Source organism: Triticum urartu, chromosome 4A (genome assembly GCF_056163025.1).
Source record: "Triticum urartu cultivar PI428250 chromosome 4A, HENAU_Tu73, whole genome shotgun sequence".
In the NCBI taxonomy this organism is placed as follows: domain Eukaryota; kingdom Viridiplantae; phylum Streptophyta; class Magnoliopsida; order Poales; family Poaceae; genus Triticum; species Triticum urartu.
The window spans coordinates 13,463,165-13,485,064 of record NC_141876.1 but is presented as its reverse complement, the minus strand read 5'-3'; the positions used below and the strand labels follow the sequence as shown (position 1 = coordinate 13,485,064).

General features: G+C 43.2%; 2 protein-coding genes across 3 annotated transcripts; both read right to left on the bottom strand.

The window, feature by feature from the left end:
* Nucleotides 1-28: 28 nt before the first annotated feature.
* LOC125553403 (uncharacterized) lies at nt 29-6,110 on the bottom strand. The gene is made up of 12 exons (XM_048717189.2): nt 5,856-6,110; nt 5,641-5,712; nt 5,175-5,336; nt 4,513-4,647; nt 4,076-4,215; nt 3,815-3,925; nt 3,577-3,702; nt 2,173-2,274; nt 1,161-1,262; nt 798-968; nt 635-714; nt 29-288 (listed from the first exon to the last, which is right to left on the bottom strand). Exons 1-12 carry the CDS (start codon nt 5,995-5,997, stop codon nt 228-230), a joined length of 1,404 nt encoding a protein of 467 aa, XP_048573146.2. The 5' UTR covers nt 5,998-6,110; the 3' UTR covers nt 29-227.
* Nucleotides 6,111-10,983: 4,873 nt separating this feature from the next.
* On the bottom strand, nt 10,984-17,878 carry THIC (thiaminC). 2 transcript variants are annotated; one of them, XR_015600097.1, is made up of 7 exons: nt 17,635-17,878; nt 16,197-16,501; nt 15,959-16,086; nt 14,302-15,128; nt 12,886-13,561; nt 12,165-12,255; nt 10,984-11,999 (listed from the first exon to the last, which is right to left on the bottom strand). XR_015600097.1 is itself a non-coding variant. In XM_048713200.2 (6 exons), the coding sequence occupies exons 2-5, from the start codon at nt 16,496-16,498 to the stop codon at nt 12,887-12,889; spliced, it is 1,932 nt and encodes a 643-aa protein (XP_048569157.1). In that variant the 5' UTR covers nt 16,499-16,501; nt 17,635-17,878; the 3' UTR covers nt 12,033-12,255; nt 12,886. The 2 variants fall into 2 exon arrangements, 1 of the variants encoding a protein (XP_048569157.1); XM_048713200.2 differs by lacking the exon at nt 10,984-11,999 and having other exon boundaries at nt 12,033-12,255.
* Nucleotides 17,879-21,900: the final 4,022 nt, after the last annotated feature.

Genomic DNA, 21,900 nt, shown 5'->3' with positions numbered 1-21,900 from the left:
AACATCCAAACTGCATCAAACACGCAGAAAAAAGAAGACATGCCGACTGCCGAGCGGCATTTGGTAACAGTTTCATGTGCTGATAAGAGCTCCCAGCATCCAAAGAGCGTTTTGGATCGTAACATGCAAAACCACTACACAAGTACGTTCTACCTTTTTACAGGTATATATACACAGAACGAACATTCAAAAAAGACTACTGTGGAAGCAGAAGCACTCCTGAAGAACTAATCCAGTGCGTAGAGACTCGGCTCAGACTGTTCCTTCCTCATTGCCTCAACTGCCTCCCTGAAATTGCCAACAGGAAACAAGTAGAAATCTCAATCATTACACACGACACGATGCCAATGGGATTATAAATGCTCCAGGTTGTTCCATCTTCACACAACCATTTCGTAGTCCCTTTGTTTGAAAATCAGACGGGAATGCTATTTTTTGTCGCAAAAGGAATGATATGCCACAGTACAGCATGCACAAACATACGGCCAGCAACGTAACACTTTCATAAAATGTGAAACCATCATACGAGCACCAAGGTTCATAAAACATGGTCCATAATATCACTACTGTTTAAAGGTAATTTAATTAATCAACCGTTGAAGAATAGCTATAGAAGGAATGAACTGGATTGTACCTATGCGCCTCCTGCATCTCCTTGTTGTTAGGCTCCAGTTTCATTCCAGCCGAGAACGCATCAGAGGCCTCTTTGTACTCCTAATAATGAAATCATCGTTCAAAGATTTTCTACAGGGCCGGAGGTGATGTATAAAGCAGCAAAAAAAAACATTTATTCTTACCAGAAGAGACATAAGGGCGGCTCCTTTCCGGTAGTAACCTTTATGCCACTTAGGGTCCAGACTTATGCAAGCATTGGCATCAATCAAAGCGTCATGTGCTTCACCACACTTCAGATAGCAAAGGCTCCTGTTCGAATACAACACCGCGTCAGCCGGATCCAGCTTGATTGCCTGCACCAAACCAAATGTTAAAAGACCACGAAGCACAACCTGTTTATTGCGGGGTAAAACAAGAACCATGATCTGCTCCATTTGTGTTAACTAGTTAATGATACAGTATTACATTAGCAATACAGAAATAAAAGTGTTTTCCAATGGGTTTTCAGTAACAGCGTTTTTGAATATAACTGCCTCAAAATATACCTCTGTGTAAAATTTTGATGCGGCGGCATAGTCCTTGCCCTCAACTGCTTTTGCACCTAGTGATTTCAGCCGAGCCTTCCTATCTTTGTCACTTGACTTGCCCTACATTATTAAGAGAACTTGTACCAAGATTAAATAGAAAAGTAAGATGCCACAGGCTGTAAAATGCCGGAATAACGGATGTCTTATTTCCCGAACTAGTTCAAAAAACATGGTTTTCTTCAAACAGCAGGATACATGCCAAGATATACTCGAATCCAAATGAATGGGCAGAGCTTTCACTATAAATGTAAACCTTGGATGGGAATTGTACCGTCCTTTCGTAAGGCCTTGCCTACTTCAGCAAAAAACATGCAAAATAGCCTTTCTATAGCACTGACCCTCCCCCCCCCCCCCCCCACACACACACACACACAAAAAAAAACTCGAATGTCATTTTTTTATCACAAAAAAGGTACACAGCTATAACATGTTCTTCACACAAAAATTTAGATTTCCTCGTTTTTTTTCTATTTTTTTCAATTTACTTTCACCTGGGTGCATGTGAGCTAGCGAGCCAACCCAGCTCAATTTTATAACTTCAGAATGATCAAAGTTAATAGCTGAAACCCGGCCGAAAATAGGATAGAAGTAGTCAAGTGAACCAGTTAAAATAAATACATTCCTTTATTAGTAATGAAATATTGTTAAAAATTAATGATATACACTTAAAAAGTGGTTATAAAAATTAGTCAAAACACAAGACACAAATCAACAGTAACTTGGATTTGCTGGTATATTAACTCCCGACCCTATGCAGCTATACAGGTCAATTATTTAGAAGCACAACAAGGCGTTCTTAGATGTGGGAATCAGTAACCAGTAGTGGGAACATGTACATTCATAGGATGCCAAGTGCTATATTCTCATCTAATGTCCATGACTGTGATGTATTAGCAATATAAAATAACAGTTCTCTCCCAACAGCTTGTTCAGTAAGAGGGCCATTGAAAATGATTGCACAACAATATACCTCAGAACACAATCTTGATGCAGCAACATAGTTCTTCCCCCTAACAGCTTTTGCACCGCTTGATTTCAGTGGAGCTTTGCTATCACTGTCACTTTTCTTAACCTAAATCATTAAACAAAACTTATATTAAGATGCTGCAAAACTGTACCAAGGCAGAATAACCTGTCTTATTTCTCCTATTAATAGAAACAGCTGATGACATATTAACTGTACAGAACTAAGATGACATTCTAACACAAGGATACGAATTACTTCTGTACATTACCCACTCTTAATATGCAGAGTAAATTTCCCAGTTCTCGATGAAATGATTCCAAATGTCCCCCATTTATCAGAAAGGTGTGGCTACTCTGATGGATGGATCAAATCTCATATCTAGCTTTCCATCCTATAGTTATGTCCCAAAAATGGAAGGATCTAGGAAACTATCTATCTAGCTTTCTGACTATTATTTTTGAAAGCGGATCAAAGTGCTCTATCTATTCATCAAAGAGATGAGTAGAGTTTGATTATTGCGTCTTCTTGTATAGACTTGTCCCAACCATCCAAATTCTGGCAACCAGAGACACCTGATAGGCTGATACCAGTTTATACTTTATACCAAAAGAAAAACGAACACATAAATTAATGTCCCCATTTGTCACTCCTACATCGGAAACTCCCAGCTGACAGTTTCTTGTTTGCAATAACCCTTCACTATTGTTTTCCATCACTTCAATGTCCATATGTGTGTGTGAGAGGGGTTTCCCAAGCAGGTCAGTGTATGGAGGATACAAAAAAGGAAAATACAGGGGCTGTGAGTGCAAAAAAATGACACGAGAAGATTTTTGCAAAAATCAAAGATATATAATTTATGCAATCTCCTCTATAACATAATGTCATGACAGACAACTAGTGTGAGCAAAAGCAAACAGTTCTTGGGCTTGTGATATGTCTGGATCCAAAATTTCGCATGGAACTAGTAAAAACGTAACATCATTGGGCGCCTACAATTCTAACACTAAGCTAAACATGAAATTGCAAATATTAAAAAGTGAAGTCATGAATGATACAATGGAACAGCAACAGATCTAAGCAATAGGATCATTACGTCCAGATGACCTCCGTGCTGGAAATCGTGAGCACCTACTTTTTGGATAGGACTACTGGGGCTTCTAAACTGATTTTCTCTCCATGATTTTGTCTCAACGTCACTGAACCTCACATATTGAATACTACGATATGCACTGAAGGAGCAGTAAACAAGAAATATGATTTGAGTGCACTCCAAGATTTCCATGAGACATCACATAATATTCATCACCAGGACAAGTTTATGCAACAAGTGCCAGAGATAACAACAATGGTGTTAGAGCATCAAGTATCAAGGTTTAAGAACAAACATACATTAGAAAAATAATTCACCTGGTTAGCTGGAACATTGATATTGGCGCCAACCTCCAACAAGTATTTAAAGCATGTGGTTAAACCATTGTTAGTTGCTATTGCCAATGGAGTTTCAGGAATTGTACAATTGACATCCGCGCCAGCCTGTGGGTGAACAGATATAACATAAAACACGTGGAGATATGAAAAAGTATCTTCCGACATGAGATTCCATCAAGCAACCAAAATGTGCAGAATGTGAATTGCACACACACACCTTGACAAGAAGTTTCACGCACGCTAAGCAAGTGGACTCATTCATTCTGTCAGGAGTAGCATAGAGTGCTGTGGTCAGGGGTGTACCAAAGTCCCATGAGACTTTGTTCGGCTGCAATTTTATTTTGAAAAAATACAAGTCACTTCCCAGGTCCCATATATGTTGAACAAATAGGATTCTAGGGATTGTATACGCATCAAAACTTGAGCTATGCAGAAAAAGAAGTAAGCTCAAGTGGAAGAACATCAATTTACTAATTACATCTGCATGGTGCTCCAGCAAAATCTTCATAGCATTGAACTTCCCATGGGCTGCAGCGGCAACTAGAGGTGTCCCATGAGGAGAAGGTGCCTCAACATTAGCTCCTTTCGATAGCAGCAGTCGTGTAATTTCATCACAGCCTAGCAAGAAAGGAGGCGTCCACACCGTTTAAATAGTTATATCCTATCAGTATTCACAACATGTTGACAAGAAGGTTTTCAATTGCTGGACAAATTCATTTTGGGACTTTTTTTCTAAAGAAGTCATGTAGTGGAACCATCACTTCCGTATTATCACTCCCGGGCTGCATCCCAATCATAAACACAAAGTTGGGACGGTCAACCTCATAACACAATCGGACAGCAACTCAACAGAGAAATATGACATCATATATATGCAACAAACTTTTACAGAGCAGAATGTGAAGAAATAGACACCTGTTGCTACTGCTTCATGCAGAGGAGTCGTGCCGGTGGAGGAACTTTTTGTGTTGGGATTAGCACCTTTTTCAAGAAAATACCTTGCAGCAGTCATTTCCCCATGCGCCACCGCGAAAGACAAGGGTGTCGAACCTGCCAAGAGAATTACAATCAAGCAATTTTAGTCAAATAGCAACTGGTTGGGCCTAAGAAATCTACTGCCATTGTCTGCACTTCCTCAGCATCATATCACAAGCAATACTGAAGACTGAAATCTCACAGACACACACATTTGCAGGTGCATATAAACAAAATGGTATAATTAATACTGCATTCACAAGCATGTTTAGAAGGAAATCTTATAGTCATCAGGTCTCGCTATCATAATCTAATATTATGCAACAAAAATATATGAAGCGAAGTAATAAACTGAACAGTAAGATTTTTTTTTCTTCTGAATTTTGAACAGTAAGAATTTAATTAACTGGCCCTAGCACGAGCAGATGGACGGAGCATGAGAGATGAACAAATAAGGAAATTCCTAATGCCAATAATTCACATTCCATCTACGAATTGCATCGTATGGTATTAAGTAGCAGTAGCTTGGTTCCCAGAAACAAGAACTGGAAAGAAACATTGGAGCATTTGATTTAGTATTTCAGAGAGGCGTGCGTACGTACCAGAGCTAGCATCCGAGTCGACATCAAATCCAAGCTGCTCCACCAGGTACCTGCAGATGGCCATATCACCCGCGCCTGCTGCGGAATGCAACGCCCCACAGCCCTCGACCCTCACAGAGGCAAGCGACTCCCTGTCATCCTTGTCCATGCCATTTACCAAGGCTTCAGGGCGACCCAGATTTCAACAGAACCACGTTAACTAAGGCACATCCTCATACATGATCCAATTTCCGACAAGAATGTTGCATGAAACAAGATCAAGACGCTCAGTAAACGGATGGTGAAATGTACAGAAAACAACCCCCACAAGAGGAAAATCAATCAACTAAAGCGAGCAGACCATCACATAGCACATAGCAGCACCATCAACTATTCAACTTACATATCATATACTGCAACTGTAAGTAGCAACCAACCACGGCTAAAACCCTATCCAGAACAACGCCATCACGGAGGAGGATCGTACCCTTGGCCCGGCGCAGGTCGCCTTGCGAGCACGCGAGGAGGAACTGCATCTGCGGCGACCAGCCGCCGGTACCTGGGCGCGCGACGAGCAGGAAATTAAACCAGGAACGCACGCCGCCGTCAGGGAGATGGAGGATCGCGGAGCGGATGTCGCCCGAAATGGCGGCGCGAAACGGGACAGAGAGAGGGGGGTCGGTCGCGGCGCGCGGCACGTACCGACGTCGGTGACCTCGAACCCGTGGAGGGCGGCGGCTTCGGCGAGGGCGAGCGCCGCCGCGGCTCGCTGGACGTCGCTCGCGCTCGCCGCCGGCGCGGGCCCCCTCGCCCCTCCCCCTGCGCCGCGGCGGCTCTTCCCCATGGCGAGAGGCGGGAGCGAGCTCGAGAAGGGTCTGGAAGCGGGCGGAGGGTCGGGTTTAGGGGTGGGCGGTGGTGGCTTCGGTGGGAAGGAGCGGAAGAAGGGCGAGGGAAATGGGAGAGAGAAGCCCGCGACGCGGTGGATCGGTCGACGCGTGTCTCCACGGACGGTGGGGATGTGATGGGACGGGGTGCGGCACGTTTGGCCGTGCGGAATGAGGGGGTCGTGCGCGCCGTTGACTGCGGCCGACCTTTCTCCATCCATAGGAAAGGTGATGATACGGACCACCAAGCGTGCCATCACTGTACGTTAAGTCAACATCAACGCGCATTTGGGTCCACCACGTACGAAACGTTAAGCGGCGACTGAAGGGCGATCGCGAGGCGATCTCCCAGACGGCGCTAGGGTTAGGGTTTTGGTAACGGGGGTGGTGAGTTTACGGTGGTGCCTGGGGCGGCGACTGCGTCTCCCTCGGCGCGGACTGGTGTAGCCTTCCTCCTTCAAGGTGCGAGCCATGGCGGAGAAGGCGAAGGGGCGCCTTGCGGCGAGCCCGACGACAAAGGCAAACCCGGCGGCGACAGCGACCCCGGGCAAAGCTACGAGCGGGGGCTCTTCTAACTCCCCGATCACATGTAAAACGCCGGATCCGACCGCGAGCCTCTCAGCTAGGATGGGAGGGATGGTGTTGTTGGACAAGGAGGCGGAGGGTTTCGTCTTTGAGGAACCAGATCAGATCTTGCCCAAGAACATGAAGTGGTCTGCGGGGGGGAAGGCGTTCTCTCCGCGACCGCTTAACAGGACTGTGCTAGAGAAAACGATGCAGAGGGCTTGGGGTCTTCACCACGAGGCTCGGTTCTGGGACATGGGCGACAACGTCTTCGTCGTGCACTTTGGTAGTGAAGGGGATTGGAGGCATGCAATGAATAATGGCCCTTGGCAATATGATTTCAATGTCCTGGCCTTGAAGGAGTATGAGAGCAATGTCAGGCCATCGGAGATGGTCTTTGATCGGATAGATGTGTGGGTAAAAGTTGTTGATCTACCACCGGGCAAGAGGACAGAGGCGTTCGGCAAGGCTTTGGGCAATTGGCTAGGGGAAGTCGTGAAGGTGGATGTTGACAAGGACGGCATGGCTCGAGGAAACCAGCTGCGTGTCAGAGCACGGATCATGCTTCTGGAGCCTCTCGTGCGTGGCTTCCTCCTCAAAAAGTCTCAAGAGGACAAAGTGGGTACTTGGTACGATTTTCACTATGAAAAAATCCCCCACTTCTGCTTTGAGTGCGGGCGCATGAAAACGGGTGTTGTGTGCCTCTGGTTGACAAAGCAGCGCAATGGGGGGGCTGGTTAAGAGCATCACCGGGGAGGAGCACTGGCTCCAAGGTGGAGGCTAAAGGAGGAAAAAACAATAATGCCAGTACTAGCAATTTTATGAGTTCACAATCTGATGGCAACAATAGGGAGCAGGACAGCCATGCTCGCGCTCGTAATGTTCCAGTGAAGCGCAGTCTGAATGCGCAATTTGATCATCCCGGGGATGCCCGCACTGGTGGGCAGAACCGGCGAGAGAAGGGGGAAGTTATCTCCCCAAATAAGGAGAAGTTTAGGGGCGGCTGGCCAGAAGAGAGGGATCTGAGACATGAGATCGAGAGAAAGAAGGAAAGGGACCTCAGGGAACAACTCAAGGCACAACAATGGCAAAGGGAGTATGAGCGCAAGCAATATGAGGAGAGGAGCTATCGGGAGAGGGGGTCCTCGAGCAGAGGTGGCGAGAACAGACAGGGATACCATGTTGCGTACCCACACGAAAGGAAGACATTTTACATCTTTATGCCAATATTTTACATCTTTATATAAGTTTGAAAACATTTTATATTATTTTTGAGACTAACATATTGATCTAGCGCCCCGTGTTAGTTCCTGAGTGTTGCATTTTTTTTGTTTCGCAGAATATCCATATTAAGCGAAGTCCAAGCACGATAAAAATTTATGGATATTTATTTTGGAATATATGTGATTTGGGGGAAGTAGAATCAACGCAAGACGATGCCCAAGGTGGCCAAAAGCCAAAAGGATGCGGCCAGGGGGTATGGGCACGCTGTGGTGGCTTGTGAGCACCTCGTAAGTCGGTTGACCTCCTTCTTTTGCCGCAAGAAAGATAATATCAGGAAAAAACCATGTTAAAATTCCAGCCCCATCGGAGTTACAGATCTCCAGGAATTTAAGAAACGGTGAAGCGTCAGAAAACGAGAACGCGAAACAGAGAGAGATCCAATCTCGGAGGGCTCCTGCCCTCCGGGAGCCATGGAGGCCATGGACCGGAGGGGAAACTCTCCTCCCATCTAGGAGGGAGACTGGAGAAGAATAAGGAGGAGGGGGGCTCTCTTCCCCTCTCTCCCGGTGGTGCCGGAACGTCGCCGAGGCAATGTTGTGGCGGCGACGCCAGGAACCCTAGTCGCCCTCGGAGGACGACGCGAGGGCATGTTTCTTTTCACTCACTTTGCTTCGTTATATTTTTTTTCATATCTCAATTGTGTTAATATGTATGTCTATCAAACATGCAAGCTGGTATTTCTTTAGAAGTAAAATTCATTTTCAGTAGAAGCAAATTTTGATTGCGGAGTGCTTCCGTTTATTCTAGTATGCCCTAAGACTGCAGCATGGCCAAACATGCTTCATTATTTCTTGCATTTTTATTTCTAATGGTCATTCTTCCTTTGCTTCATACACATGATTCTTTCGTATAAATGGTTTATTGCACACAACAATATACATGCTTCCTTTACCCGCCATATTTCTATAGTCCTCGTTGTTTATATTGATATATATACTCCATGTGCTATCTGCGCTTCTTTTATTTTTCTTATGTGTTGCACATAGTCTCTGTGACAAGAGAGTGCCACAAAAGCTAAAAGGCAAATTCTACAGGACGGCGGTTCGACCCGCAATGTTGTATGGCGCTGAGTGTTGGCCGACTAAAAGGCGACATGTTCAACAGTTAGGTGTGGCGGAGATGCGTATGTTGAGATGGATGTGTGGCCACACGAGGAAGGATCGAGTTCGGAATGATGATATACAAGATAGAGTTGGGGTAGCACCAATTGAAGAGAAGCTTGTCCAACATCGTCTGAGATGGTTTGGGCATATTCAGCGCAGGCCTCCAGAAGCTCCGGTGCATAGTGGACGGCTAAAGCGTGTGGAGAATGTCAAGAGAGGGCGGGGTAGACCGAATTTGACATGGGAGGAGTCCGTTAAGAGAGACCTGAAGGATTGGAGTATCACCAAAGAGCTAGCTATGGAGAGGGGTGCGTGGAAGCTTGCTATCCATGTGCCAAAGCCATGAGTTGGTTGCGAGATCTTATGGGTTTCACCTCTAGCCTACCCCAACTTGTTTGGGACTAAAGGCTTTGGTGTTGTTGTTGTTGTTGTTGTTGTTATGTGTTGCACATAGTCTTGCGTTGTCATTATTTCAATATTTTCCACATAATGTCATCATTTCTCACATGTTTCCATGGTTTTCCAGTTGTATTCTGCCTCCGTTCTTGAGTACGAGCTTCCTCCATTTATCATGTATCCAATGTACTGACAATAATATGGTGGATATTGTCCACGTATTCATTATATGCAATTATGCTTCACTGTTTATTTACATGTGTGCCAATGGTGGTGGAATTTTGCAGCAAGCACTACCGATGTGTGATTCTTATTGTATACATATTTCCCTAAACCACACATGCCTCAACCACCGTGAGCATAATTTCTTCTAATGAACTTTTATTTTACTAACATTTTGCCAATACATTTCCATTGCAAGTGTGTGCTTCTCTGTTTCCATTTGTTTTGTTTATAGGCATTTTTCTGCACCCGACTTTAGCCATAATCACCCCATTTGGTATCATTGGGCGGAAGAGAAAGTTGCCTCGTTGTAGATATATATTTCCTTAAATAAAAGAGCTGAGAATTGTTGTTCATAGCAAGTGTTTCTTTTTTTTTGTGATGCATACCAAGTGGATTTGTTCCAATTCTTCGTGGTGATTGTTGCGCTCCCACGCCTGTTTTTTCACAAGTAATATGTTCAATCACACCAGAAATTGATGCTTCTAATGGACTTACAGTTGTTACTATTATGCGAACATTTTGTTTCAGAAAAAAAATGTTTATTATCATGCGAACAGTGTGTTCCAAGACATTAGAAAATTGTGCTTCAAGTACCCTCGGTCTTTTCACTAAGCTTGTAATAACACTTATGGCTCTGTGTTTAGTTAGGCTTGTCACACTGCGGCAAGCTAGCCAAATTATGCGAAAAAGGAAAGGTATCACCAGTCTTTGTTCAGGCATGTTTGGTTTGTGTGGTTTGACACGAGTTGCGCCATACTTCTATTAGCCCCATGGCCCATAAGTAAAATACACATCTTCCTCTTACAAAACAAAAATACTTTGGAGTTATGCAGCTATAAAATATTTTGGGCCAAGCATGAAGTTCTAAAATATGTTCCTGAATTCACATTTGAAGTTTGTCAAGGGGAAAACATTAATATACAAAGCAACACAAGGTAGATAATTTGGTGAAGCAACATTGCATTGTTCCATGCATCCAAAATAAATAGGAAGGGCACATATCAATATAGATTAAACAAGTACAAGTTAACACCTGAACTTGTGAAGAATCCCTTTGTATGGAACTTCAAAGGTGAAAAACAACAGTGAAAACTAGAGCTGCGTATCAGAAAAAAAATGTGCATAGCGCAGCCCTGTAGAATTCAAGACCTACACCCTACCAGCACAATCACATCGGAGGGCAGACCCGAAATCCACTATCAACTCAGAAAGACCCCAGCCACCAGCACCACCTTTGTGACGTGTTTTACCCACAATTCTCTCAACAATTGGCGTCAGTCATGGTATTTTGGTTGGGTCATGTAATTCACAGCCAAGAAGTGGAGTGGCAAGCAATAAATCGACTAAGAAATATGTGTCTCACACATCAGAAGGTAAAACTAAAATCATGTTCTTAGCCAATACAATGGCATCCAAGGATAAATATATGGGCCTTTATGGTTGATAATAGATACATCACAAACTTATGCGTGCTATTCACCATGCTTGCACAGCTGACAGGTGTGCGCCGATTTGGCATATTTCTCCAGTATGCCTAACTGCGGTCGTGAACTAAGCAGCAGATCAAACAAGTATGAAATGCCTTAACTTTTGGGAGGAGACTTGTTGTCATAAACTATGCAGGCCCAGCAGTCCAGCACTAAAGTGCTGCCAAGTTTTACAATGTAGATACACAGTTATGTATGCATGAATGTTTAAAGTTTATGATGTATTTGAAAATGTTTGACAATCACAATGGGAACAACCAAAGGAATAGTTCACGATAAGCAGTATCTCAGTCACTCTACAAAATAATTCTTAGTAGACACATTTCACATAATCAAGTCGGAAAGAGTTCTGCCGTTGATTTTGTTCTCAACTGACAAGTGGCATGTACATAACCATTCCAATCTGTCAGTCTAGTTGCATCTTTTATACTTCTACTATAGAAATATGTACATGAATAGGTGTAAAAAGTAAATTACACAGGACATTGTCAATGCTTTCCAAGATGTAATGGGATTCCTCAAAAAAAAAGTTGTGATGGGTAAATTTTATGTGTTCCATGATGACTAAATTTGATGTGTTCCATGATAACACTATGCCTGTAAATATCCTCTCCTCTTGGAGAAATGCCAATAAGTATGCTGGTTAAAGAAATCGTGTACATTACCATGTTGCGTCAGAGTAGGAAACATGCATATCCAGCGGGTGCGCTCCACACATTCAGGAAAACTTGGTCCCTCGATTTCCAGAATGTCGAGGGTTGAGTGTATCCTGGGAAACATGAAAATAGAAATGCACACTCCCTTCGCAGGCATTATCCTGTTCAGGTTCAAAGGGACTTTCTCAGCCCATATCGCAACAATCCAGGCCAAGGGGCCTTAAGATCGTTGGGAATACAAGCACCCCTGGTGCAACTTTCATCACTAGCAATCCCATAATGATATGCAAAGACAATTATAACATAAGTAACACAACATAGAGTTCACTTTTATTACAACCCATAATCCATAATGACATTAAGAACTGACGCTAAGCAGCAGTAGCTTTATTGAGGCATATATCCTGCTTACCACCTCCTAACAGAAGATGGTAGAAGTGCTGCTGACAAACGACCTAGCCACCAAATCTGCATCACTTGGATCAGACGGCTGCCAAGGACATCTGCACAAAGTTTGTATTTCTGAATTCAGAGATTACATTAGAGAGATACAAAACATTGTCTATTTCACACTGGTACATTATACAAGTCAACGATAATCATGGTTTGTTAACTGCCTTAAACTTATAATTGGAAAAGGTCACTTCAATAAAAGTTCATTATGATGTCAATGTAATTGGTTCGAATTTAATGAATGGATCATTCAACCACATTATCGTGCTACTAAATGTTTGCTTAATTCGACCATTCTAAAACACAGTTTGTTTAATTCGACACTGACTTTTTAAAAGAAGATAAAGTTTGCTCAGTGCTGGAAAAGTTTCACACTCTCTATGCAAATGGAACTAATCCATTGCATGACATCACAATGTAGAACTATGATCAAGCAGATCATGCAATGCAATTACGATATGTTCTAACTGATGGGATCATCGTTGGTTAGAATTATTACCTAGAGGATAAAAAACATATGTGGCTCCAAATTTAAATTGTGCTTTATTTTCTGAAATATTTCAGATGTAGGGGGAATAACAGTATTATTATCATGTATAGTCTCCCCAAAGGGGAAAATTTTTATGAGCGTCCTCTCCCTACTTGCAAGACAGTCGTTAAAAAATACACAACAAACTGACCTTATTTCTGAACTACGTAGCTTTCTGGCACATAGATTTCCCCTCCAGCTTCACCATGTTGTTCGCCACTAATTGTTTTTCTTGCTGCCAAAAATTCAGCACTCATCTCACTCATTCCTTGCCTCACAGCTTCCTCTACTGTCCCGTAACCATGTTCATCGGCATATTTCCTAATATCCTCCGTGATTTTCATCGAACAAAACTTGGGACCACACATAGAGCAGAAATGTGCTACTTTAGCACCATCAGATGGTAATGTTTCATCATGGAAAGACATTGCAGTAACTGGATCCAGGGATAAAGCAAATTGGTCCAACCATCTAAACTCAAACCTTGCCTTGCTTAGTGCATCATCCCATGCTTGTGCATAGGGGTGACGCTTTGCCAAATCAGCAGCATGAGCAGCGATTTTGTAGGATATCACACCTGTCTTAACATCATCCCTGTTAGGCAACCCAAGGTGCTCCTTTGGTGTTACATAACAAAGAAGTGCGGTGCCAAGAGCCCCAATGTTGGCAGCACCAATGGCTGAGGTGATGTGATCATAACCAGGTGCAATATCAGTTGTCAATGGACCCAGCGTATAGAAAGGTGCTTCGTTGCACCACTCGAGCTGTTTCTCCATATTTTCAGGAATTTTATGCATCGGAATATGCCCAGGACCTTCATTCATCACCTAGAAGTTAAGAAGTGTAAATATCAGAAAGACAGCTCCCAAGTTTTACTATTGAATGACATAGCAGGTAGAAACAATTCATCATGCAGAGCATAGTACAGTTCTAAGTTCAACTGTCAGTCACTAGAGCATAAAAAAATGATTCATCACTTAAAGCACTTTACAATCAAGAATTCGAATATTATGTCTTCAATATTTTCTCACGAGTTGGTTTCTGACGACTAATCTCTATACAAGCTTAGCCTATTCATTAAAGTAAGCTACGCCGCACTATAAATGAATATGGTTGTATATACAATGTTTCAAAAATAGTTGACCCATTAGGTACCGGTGCAGAAATCCTGTTTTAACTGAAAATGCAGAAATGTTGGATGATAAACAGCAAACATATATCCTAATAGAAGTGCTCTTTTACATTTAATATATAATCTGTCGATCTGGCAATCATATTCAACTGTACTGGAAAAAATATCTTGTTTATACTATTTACCTGTTACTCGAAATATCTACTTCAATCTTATGCACAAACCAAGCTACAGTTTTGAATGGATAACATAGTTAGCAATCCTGTGAGCAGAATTTATATCGAAGGTTGATTACTCAAAGCCTATTTAGAACGTCCTGTTATTGATTATTGCAATGAAAAACAAACATAAACCATGACTATACATATTAGAATATTGATATTGTAAAGGAAACAACTCTGTAAGTTCAACTTCACTCCTACTTATTATTCTGACCTGCACATCCTTCTCCCATGCTCGGCGAGTTAGTTCCCCTTGAGTCAGCAGCTCTGCAAACTGAGCGCTATCATTAGCATCATAAATGGAACCCGGCCTCAGGCCATCACCAATAGATAATGCCACATCATACTGGTTACAAATGTCAAGAATGTCATCCCAGTGCTCATAAGCAAAGTTCTCCTTGTGATACGTCAAGCACCATTTTGCATGGATTGATCCGCCACGTGAAACTATGCCGGTCATCCTCTTTGCTGTGAGAGGAATATAACGAAGCAGCACACCAGCGTGGATGGTGAAATAGTCAACACCCTGCTCGGCTTGTTCAATTAAAGTGTCCCTGAAGACTTCCCAGCTCAGATCTTCAGCAATACCATTAACTTTCTCAAGTGCTTGGTAAATCGGAACAGTTCCAATAGGAACGGAGGAGTTACGAATAATCCATTCCCGGGTCTCATGGATATGGCGCCCTGTTGAAAGGTCCATGACAGTATCTGCTCCCCACATTGTGGCCCACTGGAGCTTGTGGACTTCCTCCTCAATGGAGCTCACAACAGCTGAGTTCCCAATGTTTGCATTCACCTTTACAAGGAAGTTTCTTCCAACAATCATGGGTTCCAATTCCAGGTGCCTCTTGTTGGAAGGGATAATGGCTCGCCCACGGGCGACTTCTGACCGGACAAATTCAGGAGCAAGGTTCTCACGTTTGGCGCAGTACAACATCTCCTCTGTTATGACTCCCTGCTTAGCATAGTACATTTGGGTGTATCGAGGACTACCCAACTTCTCCCTCCTGTCAATCCATTCCTTTCTTATCTTTGGAAGTCCTGTAAAAGTTCAACGCATGCTTATTACAAACAAACTTAAATGTCTTGAATTTTAAACTTGACACAATCTATTCAAGAGTTTAAAACTTATTCAAAAAGCTTGACACAGAAAAACTATATCTATTCAATTGAATGGATAAAATAATTATATTGCTATTTTTATGCTATCTAACTTTCCGAGGGACCTAATACATTTCCCTGGATACTTCATCAGTTTTCTTCTACAACACTTTAACTGAGAATATACAGGAGGAAACTACTTTTTCCTGAAGGAGCAAGGGTAATCTCTCCGCAAAGCACAACCAATGTGCTTACTAGGGTAAACTTAAGAATGAAACAGTTTGAAATACTACAACTAAGAAAACATTAGAAGAATATCTGTAGAGATATCCGGTATATGATCATAAAAACTAATACGTCTACTTTGCCTTTTCAACTATTTTCCAAGTCCAAAACCAGGCATCTGATCAATACCATCCGACTGTTGAAACAATGAAACTGTCCATTATTTGACTATAAGATGAACTTATTAACACACAACAAGGGAAACATCAGAGCAATTCAAGGCACCAAAACAAATACTCCCTCCGTTCCAAATTACTTGTCGCAGGTATGGATGTATCTAGATGTATTTTAGTTCTAGATACATCCATTTCTGCGACGAGTGATTTGGAACGGAGGGAGTACGTGGTTGCATGAGAGCGATAATACAAACACGCCGTCTAATTTCATACTGAACAGCTGATCTAGATGTTATGGCTTATTAGTACAAACAGTCTACATAGTTCAGAACAGAGAATATGGCAAAAGAGATAAGGCTAGTGAGTTACCAAGCCTTGGGCTTATGTTTTGTGGGCCACTGGTGTCATATGTGTCGAAATGCCCGCTATCTCCGGTCAAATGGACTCTCCGAAATGGAACCTTCAGGGCATGGCCTGTTTCCTCATGAACGACTTCACTGCAGAGCATAACCATGGCAAATATAAGATAAAACTGATACATTAGAACACAACAATATTGGCACACTCCCAGTACAGTTGCTAGGCGAAGCAAAAGCAGGAAGCATGCCTGCATTCTTTGGTGCTCCGTGGGAAGCAATCTTCAAATGCCGGGAGCGGCAGAAATTCTGGAGCAGCAGGATCAACTGTGTGTTTGGTTTGCCTGGGTTTTGCTGGCTCTGCTACTGACTGGTCAGTCACTGAAACTGCCTTAGGCCTTGAACAGGTGAGGCTAGCACTCCTGTCCTGCACATCTTGAGGACGCGAAATGCCACCGAAACCAGGCAAAAGTGCAGTCTTGGGGAACTTCATGGTGTTGCAGCTATTGTTCATAGACATTAGTGACGAGAACGACGGTTGCAGCGCGGCCATTTCCTGTACAAGCTACAGATTAGTAGATGCAGGCAGGCAATATGTTGCGGCAGATTAGTAGATATTATGAACTAAATTAATACTAGTGACCACCGGGGAATCGATCAAAAAAGTTAATCCAGCAGACGGCGACGGGCAGTTGATCAGATATAGTAGCAGTCCAGCAGAAGATGGACGAGACGCAAGATTGAGACTTGCCTGCGAAATGGAGATGGACGGAGACAGGGAGACTTACGGCGAGACGCTGCGTCGCTGCCGGCGGCGCGGAGAGATCGGCGAGAGTTGTAAGTGAGGGTTTTTATGAGACGATGTAAGTGAGGGTTTGTTTTCGCGATCAGACGTTGATATAAGGCAGCCCGCTGATGGGCTTTGGATCAAGTGGTAACAGCCCATTACTATTTATTTCCTTTTTTAATTAAGAAAACAAGCATTGTCTAAAAAAAAGGATACATCAGAGGATACGCGTATCCCTGGCGTATCGGGGCGTATCCCCGTTCTGGCCGCGTATCTTGCACCGATTCAGCAAAGAGGTGCCGTTCGATGCAAAAAAAAAAATGCCAAAGATTGCAGTCGTGCTCTCTCTGTTCAACTTCTTTTTTAGACAAATATCTACTCCCTCTGTTCCAAATTAGTCGTCGCAGAAATGGATGTATCTAGAATTAAAATATATCTAGATACATCCATACCTGCGACAAGTAATTCGGAACGGAGGGAGTATTCAACTTTGATGACACGTTTCCGTAATTCGTGTGAAAAGATGAATGTTGCCCCTCCTTACATTTTTAACGAAAAAAATATCGAAGGTAACTTCGTTATTACTGGAGGTGCTGTATCTGATACTATATCAAAAAAAAAAAAAAGGTTAGCTGTATCTGAACCACACGTTCCTACTGTCGACTTTGGGTCGTTTCTGCGACAACAGTCAGTACTAATCTCCACGTTTGGAGTTTGGTCAGGACGACATCATACTCTGCTCTGAGGTCCCAATTTCCTTCTTCGCCATGGATCAATCGAACCGATACGGAAAAGTACTCACAATTGGCTTAGAACAGTTGTGATCCCAACCCAGCAAAAACTGGAGCCGTTTCCCACAAATTCATTCAGACCCAATCAACCGGGGCAGGGAGGGGTCTCACCTGAGAAACGGCGGATCCGGCGAGAGGCGGGCGGAGGAGTTGCTAACAGGGAGAGAGGGGGGGGACGGATGCGATGGGATGGGAGTGCGCACCTGGCCAGTGGTGCGGAGAGTGAGATTTCTTATAGCGGATCCGGGGCGGCCGAAGAGGTGAGGAGAGGACGGGGCACGGGTGGCCACAGCTCGCCGCGGAGAGCGACAAGCCGCAACCGGACGTGGCGGGTGCCTGAGTGGGGGTGGCCACTGGCCACCCAAAATGATGGGAAAACGACGCCAGCAGTGGCGCCAGATATTTCCGCCCGCCGGAGATATTTTCTCCTCGCGCGCGCGACAAGCGCGTCCACCTCCACGGAAAAGCGAGCCATGACGCCTCAACGGACGCAGGATCGCGGGCGGATCGACGCAACAGCCTCGCTGACGGCGACTCGGCGAGGGGGTCGCCGGGTTGACGCAGCGTCACTGCTTCACAGCTGGAATGCCGGTAAGTCGGGCGATTGTGTGAAACGGGGGCGGCGACGGTCGAATGCGGGCGGCCTGGGATCCATGCCGGTGTGCCACGGCGCGGCAGCGGCGGTGGCGTGGTCGCGGGAGACGGCGAGGGTGGCAAGGCTTGTCTGGGCCGCTTGCGAGGCTGCTTTAGAGCGGGTGGGCTCGCAAAGTTTGTGTAGCCTACTGGGGGCTGGCTGGTGGAGCTAGTGAAGCTATTGGGCTGCCCAATATGCACGGGCTTGCATAAAAAACAAGGACGAGTATGTGTGTGTGTGTTTCTAAAAAAAAGAGTATGTGTGTGTGTGTGTTTCTGATTCTCAAAAAAAAAAGGTGTGTTTCTAAAAAAGGGCATGTGTGTGTGTGTGCGCGCTTCACCTAGCGTTCTAGCCAAAGGAAGCTCTGTTTTCTCGCGTGTGTTTCCGGCAGTTCCTATGGCCTATTTGGCACCGCGGAGGTAGGGGAACCACGTATCATCGTTCAAGTGAGTGTAAATTGTTTTCTCAATGTTAGTTTCCCATGTTCATGGTTTGCGCAAAAAAAAAAAAGTTTCCCATGTTCATGGAGGCGACGTCTTGGTACTGTAACCGTGGCAGACACGGCACAAATTAGGAGGTCTATGGTGTTTTTGTGCCACGGATCTGATGGGTTATCGTCGTACGCACTTCGGCATGTCAAGGCGATGCAACAACAAGTTTGAGGCCGGTTTTGGTATGGTCAGTGTTTCTTCCGTTTTGCCCTTTTTCTAATCTAGCAAGGAATAAATGGTTCGCCGACCTTACTAGCAAGAGGTTTGTCCCCATTGACGATCTTAAGTTCACGTTTATTGGGGTGGACGACAAATCCAACTATGTACCTAGGCGGGAGGGGCGATCACCTAGGGCACAGGCTTGGGGGGGCACCCCTATTTCTCGCTTTAAGAGAGCACAAGGGGCAGCCTCGCGTCTCGAGGAGCCCAGATGGGCTGGCCCACGCGCGAGCGAGGCCAAGCTTGTTTTTCTGGTTTATTTTTACGCTTTCTAGTTTATTTTTTATTTTATTTTGTAATTCTGTTTATACTTTAATATATATATATATATTACAAAAAAACTCTAAAAAACATTTGAGAAAGTACTGGAAAAAAGGTTGAACAAGTATTTGAAAAATGTTGATCAAGCATTCGAAAAATGTTGAACAAGTATTTGAAAAATGTTAATCAAGAATTTTGAAAAATATTGAACAAGTATTTTAAAAATATTAAGCAAGCATTCGAAAAATGTTGAACATGTATTTGAAAAATGTTGACCAAGGATTTAAAAATAATGTTAATCAAGCATTCAAAAAAGTTGAACAATTATATGAAAATTGATAATGTATATAAAAATGTTGATAAGTGTTTGAAAAATGTTGAAAAAGTATTTGGAAAATTATTTTTAGGGAGTATTTGAAAAAATGTTGATCATGTATATAAGAATGTAGAATGAAAAACAAAAAACTAACAAATAAAAATCCAAAAAATAAAAACCAAAACTGGAGAAGAAAAAATAAAATAAAAAACAAAGTAACAAAATGAAAAATATAAAAAAGAACATGAAAAAAAACATTGCAAAACAAGAAAGAAAAAATCAGAGAAAAAAAGGAAAAATGTGTAAAAGCCGACTCTTTCCCTTCTAATTGGCCATGCAATGCCGCCGGGCAACCAGGAGGTCGCGGGATCGATCCCTCGTAATTATTTTACTGAAAAGTTGATGTGACGAGCTGAAGGATTTTGGAAAGGTGTTCGGTTTCTTATTTATTTCAGAAAAATTGAAGTCCTTGTATGATAGCAATCTAAGGAAATTTCTCATACTAACTCGTCTAATGTTGATCTAGATGATTTTTTTTCTCTAAAATAGAAGTATTGCAAGTAACTTTCCGGTCGATGAGGGAGGGTAATGACGGTGGCGCGCCTTCAGCACGCTCCAATGCTTGTAGTCGTCGCTAGGTGCAATGGCAGAGCTGCAACAAGGCCGGATGGGCCATGGCCCACCCAATATTTTAAAATTTGTACACAACTTTTTGTACTGTTGGGCCTTAGAACACCATCACAGGCTATTTCTTTCATTTTGGCCCACGCAGCCTGCCCATAGTTAAGCTTCAAGCTCCGCCAATGGCTAGGTCATCTACGAACCTTGATGTAATTCTTACTTCTAATGTTCTTTATAGTATCTCGACAGTTGATGAATAGATTGAAAGTTTTCTCGCAAAAAAACATTCCAGTTGATTTGAGACAACCCTTGAGATTCTTCAGTTCGCGACGGATGTACTTTCTCCGTTCCTTTTTTTTTAGGGAAGTACTTTCTCCGTTCCTAAATATAAGCTTTTTTAGATATTTCAATACAGACTACATACGAAGCAAAATGAGTGAATCTACACTGTAAAATATGTCTATATACATCTCTACGTAATACATATTAAAATCTTTAAGAGGGTTATAATTAAAAACGGAGGGAGCAGATTGCTATCCAAATGTTTGGCACGTATGACCATCTCTGTACTATCCATATATACTCTTGGTCGATGGTCATGCGTGACTTAGAGCTGGTACATAGATGGTGTTCGTCCAAGTCTGGCAAATGGGAAAAGATGAGGAGAAATGCGTAAGTGGAGTTGACACTGTAATTGGAAAAGGTGGCGCTACGCAGCTACCAAAAGTAAAAAGTGCAGGCCGAATGTCACCCGACACGGCCCGCTCGTCGTAGGATTCTTACCAACACTACACTATTTTGTATTACGCGTAGCGACCAACAATCAGGTGAGTGGGCAAGTTGCATACAGATACAGTATCCGGATCAGATTGAGCAACCTTTTTTAGATATAGTTTGGTGAAGGGAAAAAATATGAGTCATCCACTATAGAGAAACACCAACGCTAATTTAATGAACAACAAAGAAAGAAACCAATACAGTTATGGAATTTTCTAACTAGTCTTTCACTATGGAATTTTCCGTGCACCATAAGGACAGGGATAGAACGTGAGAGACATTATTCCTATTAAGGGACATCACTACCGCCACACAACCCCAGTCAAGACGCTGAACCTAACAAGAACGAGAACGAGTTCCCCCCCACTCTGGCGGGCGAGTTCCTCCGCACCTCCATGGCTCAGAGGCCATCGGAGATGGGGCGGACCGGTGGCGGCGCCGACAGGAGGAGAAGGGGCTTTTCTTGAACTAGTCTTTGACCTTGCTCGGATCATTGGGTCTCGGGTGCCAATGCATCTAAATTGAAAAAAAAGAACAAAAAATAAAAAAAATTCTTTAAACTTTTTGAAACTAAACATGATCTAGGGTTACACTTGTGTAAAAAGTTCCGTGACGGGATGACTTCCATGATATTCAGGGCGAAAGAAAACAAATGCAACAATATATATATATACTAGCAAACATGTCCGTGCGTTGCAACGGGAGTAAAAATCACACTGCTAGCACGATAAACACGACTCAAGACCCCTTTGCAGCTCCATGTTATTTATTTAAACACAGGGTTCATCCGTGTTTTCGCTTATCCCTCTTCCAACCTTTACCGACCATGTCATGGTCAATAGAAGGTGATGATTTCGGCCACCGCACTCATACATGTCATTAAACTACACCATCACAAGTGAATCTCTATTAGATTTAAAACTATTAGCATCGAGCTGGGCATGACGGTTGTCCTTCTCGAGCTACGGCCTATGCCTAGTTCATACGCCATCCCTCTTACACCCTCTCTGTTTAAAATTGTATATTTTCTTTCCAAATTGCATCAACATTCTTTTTAA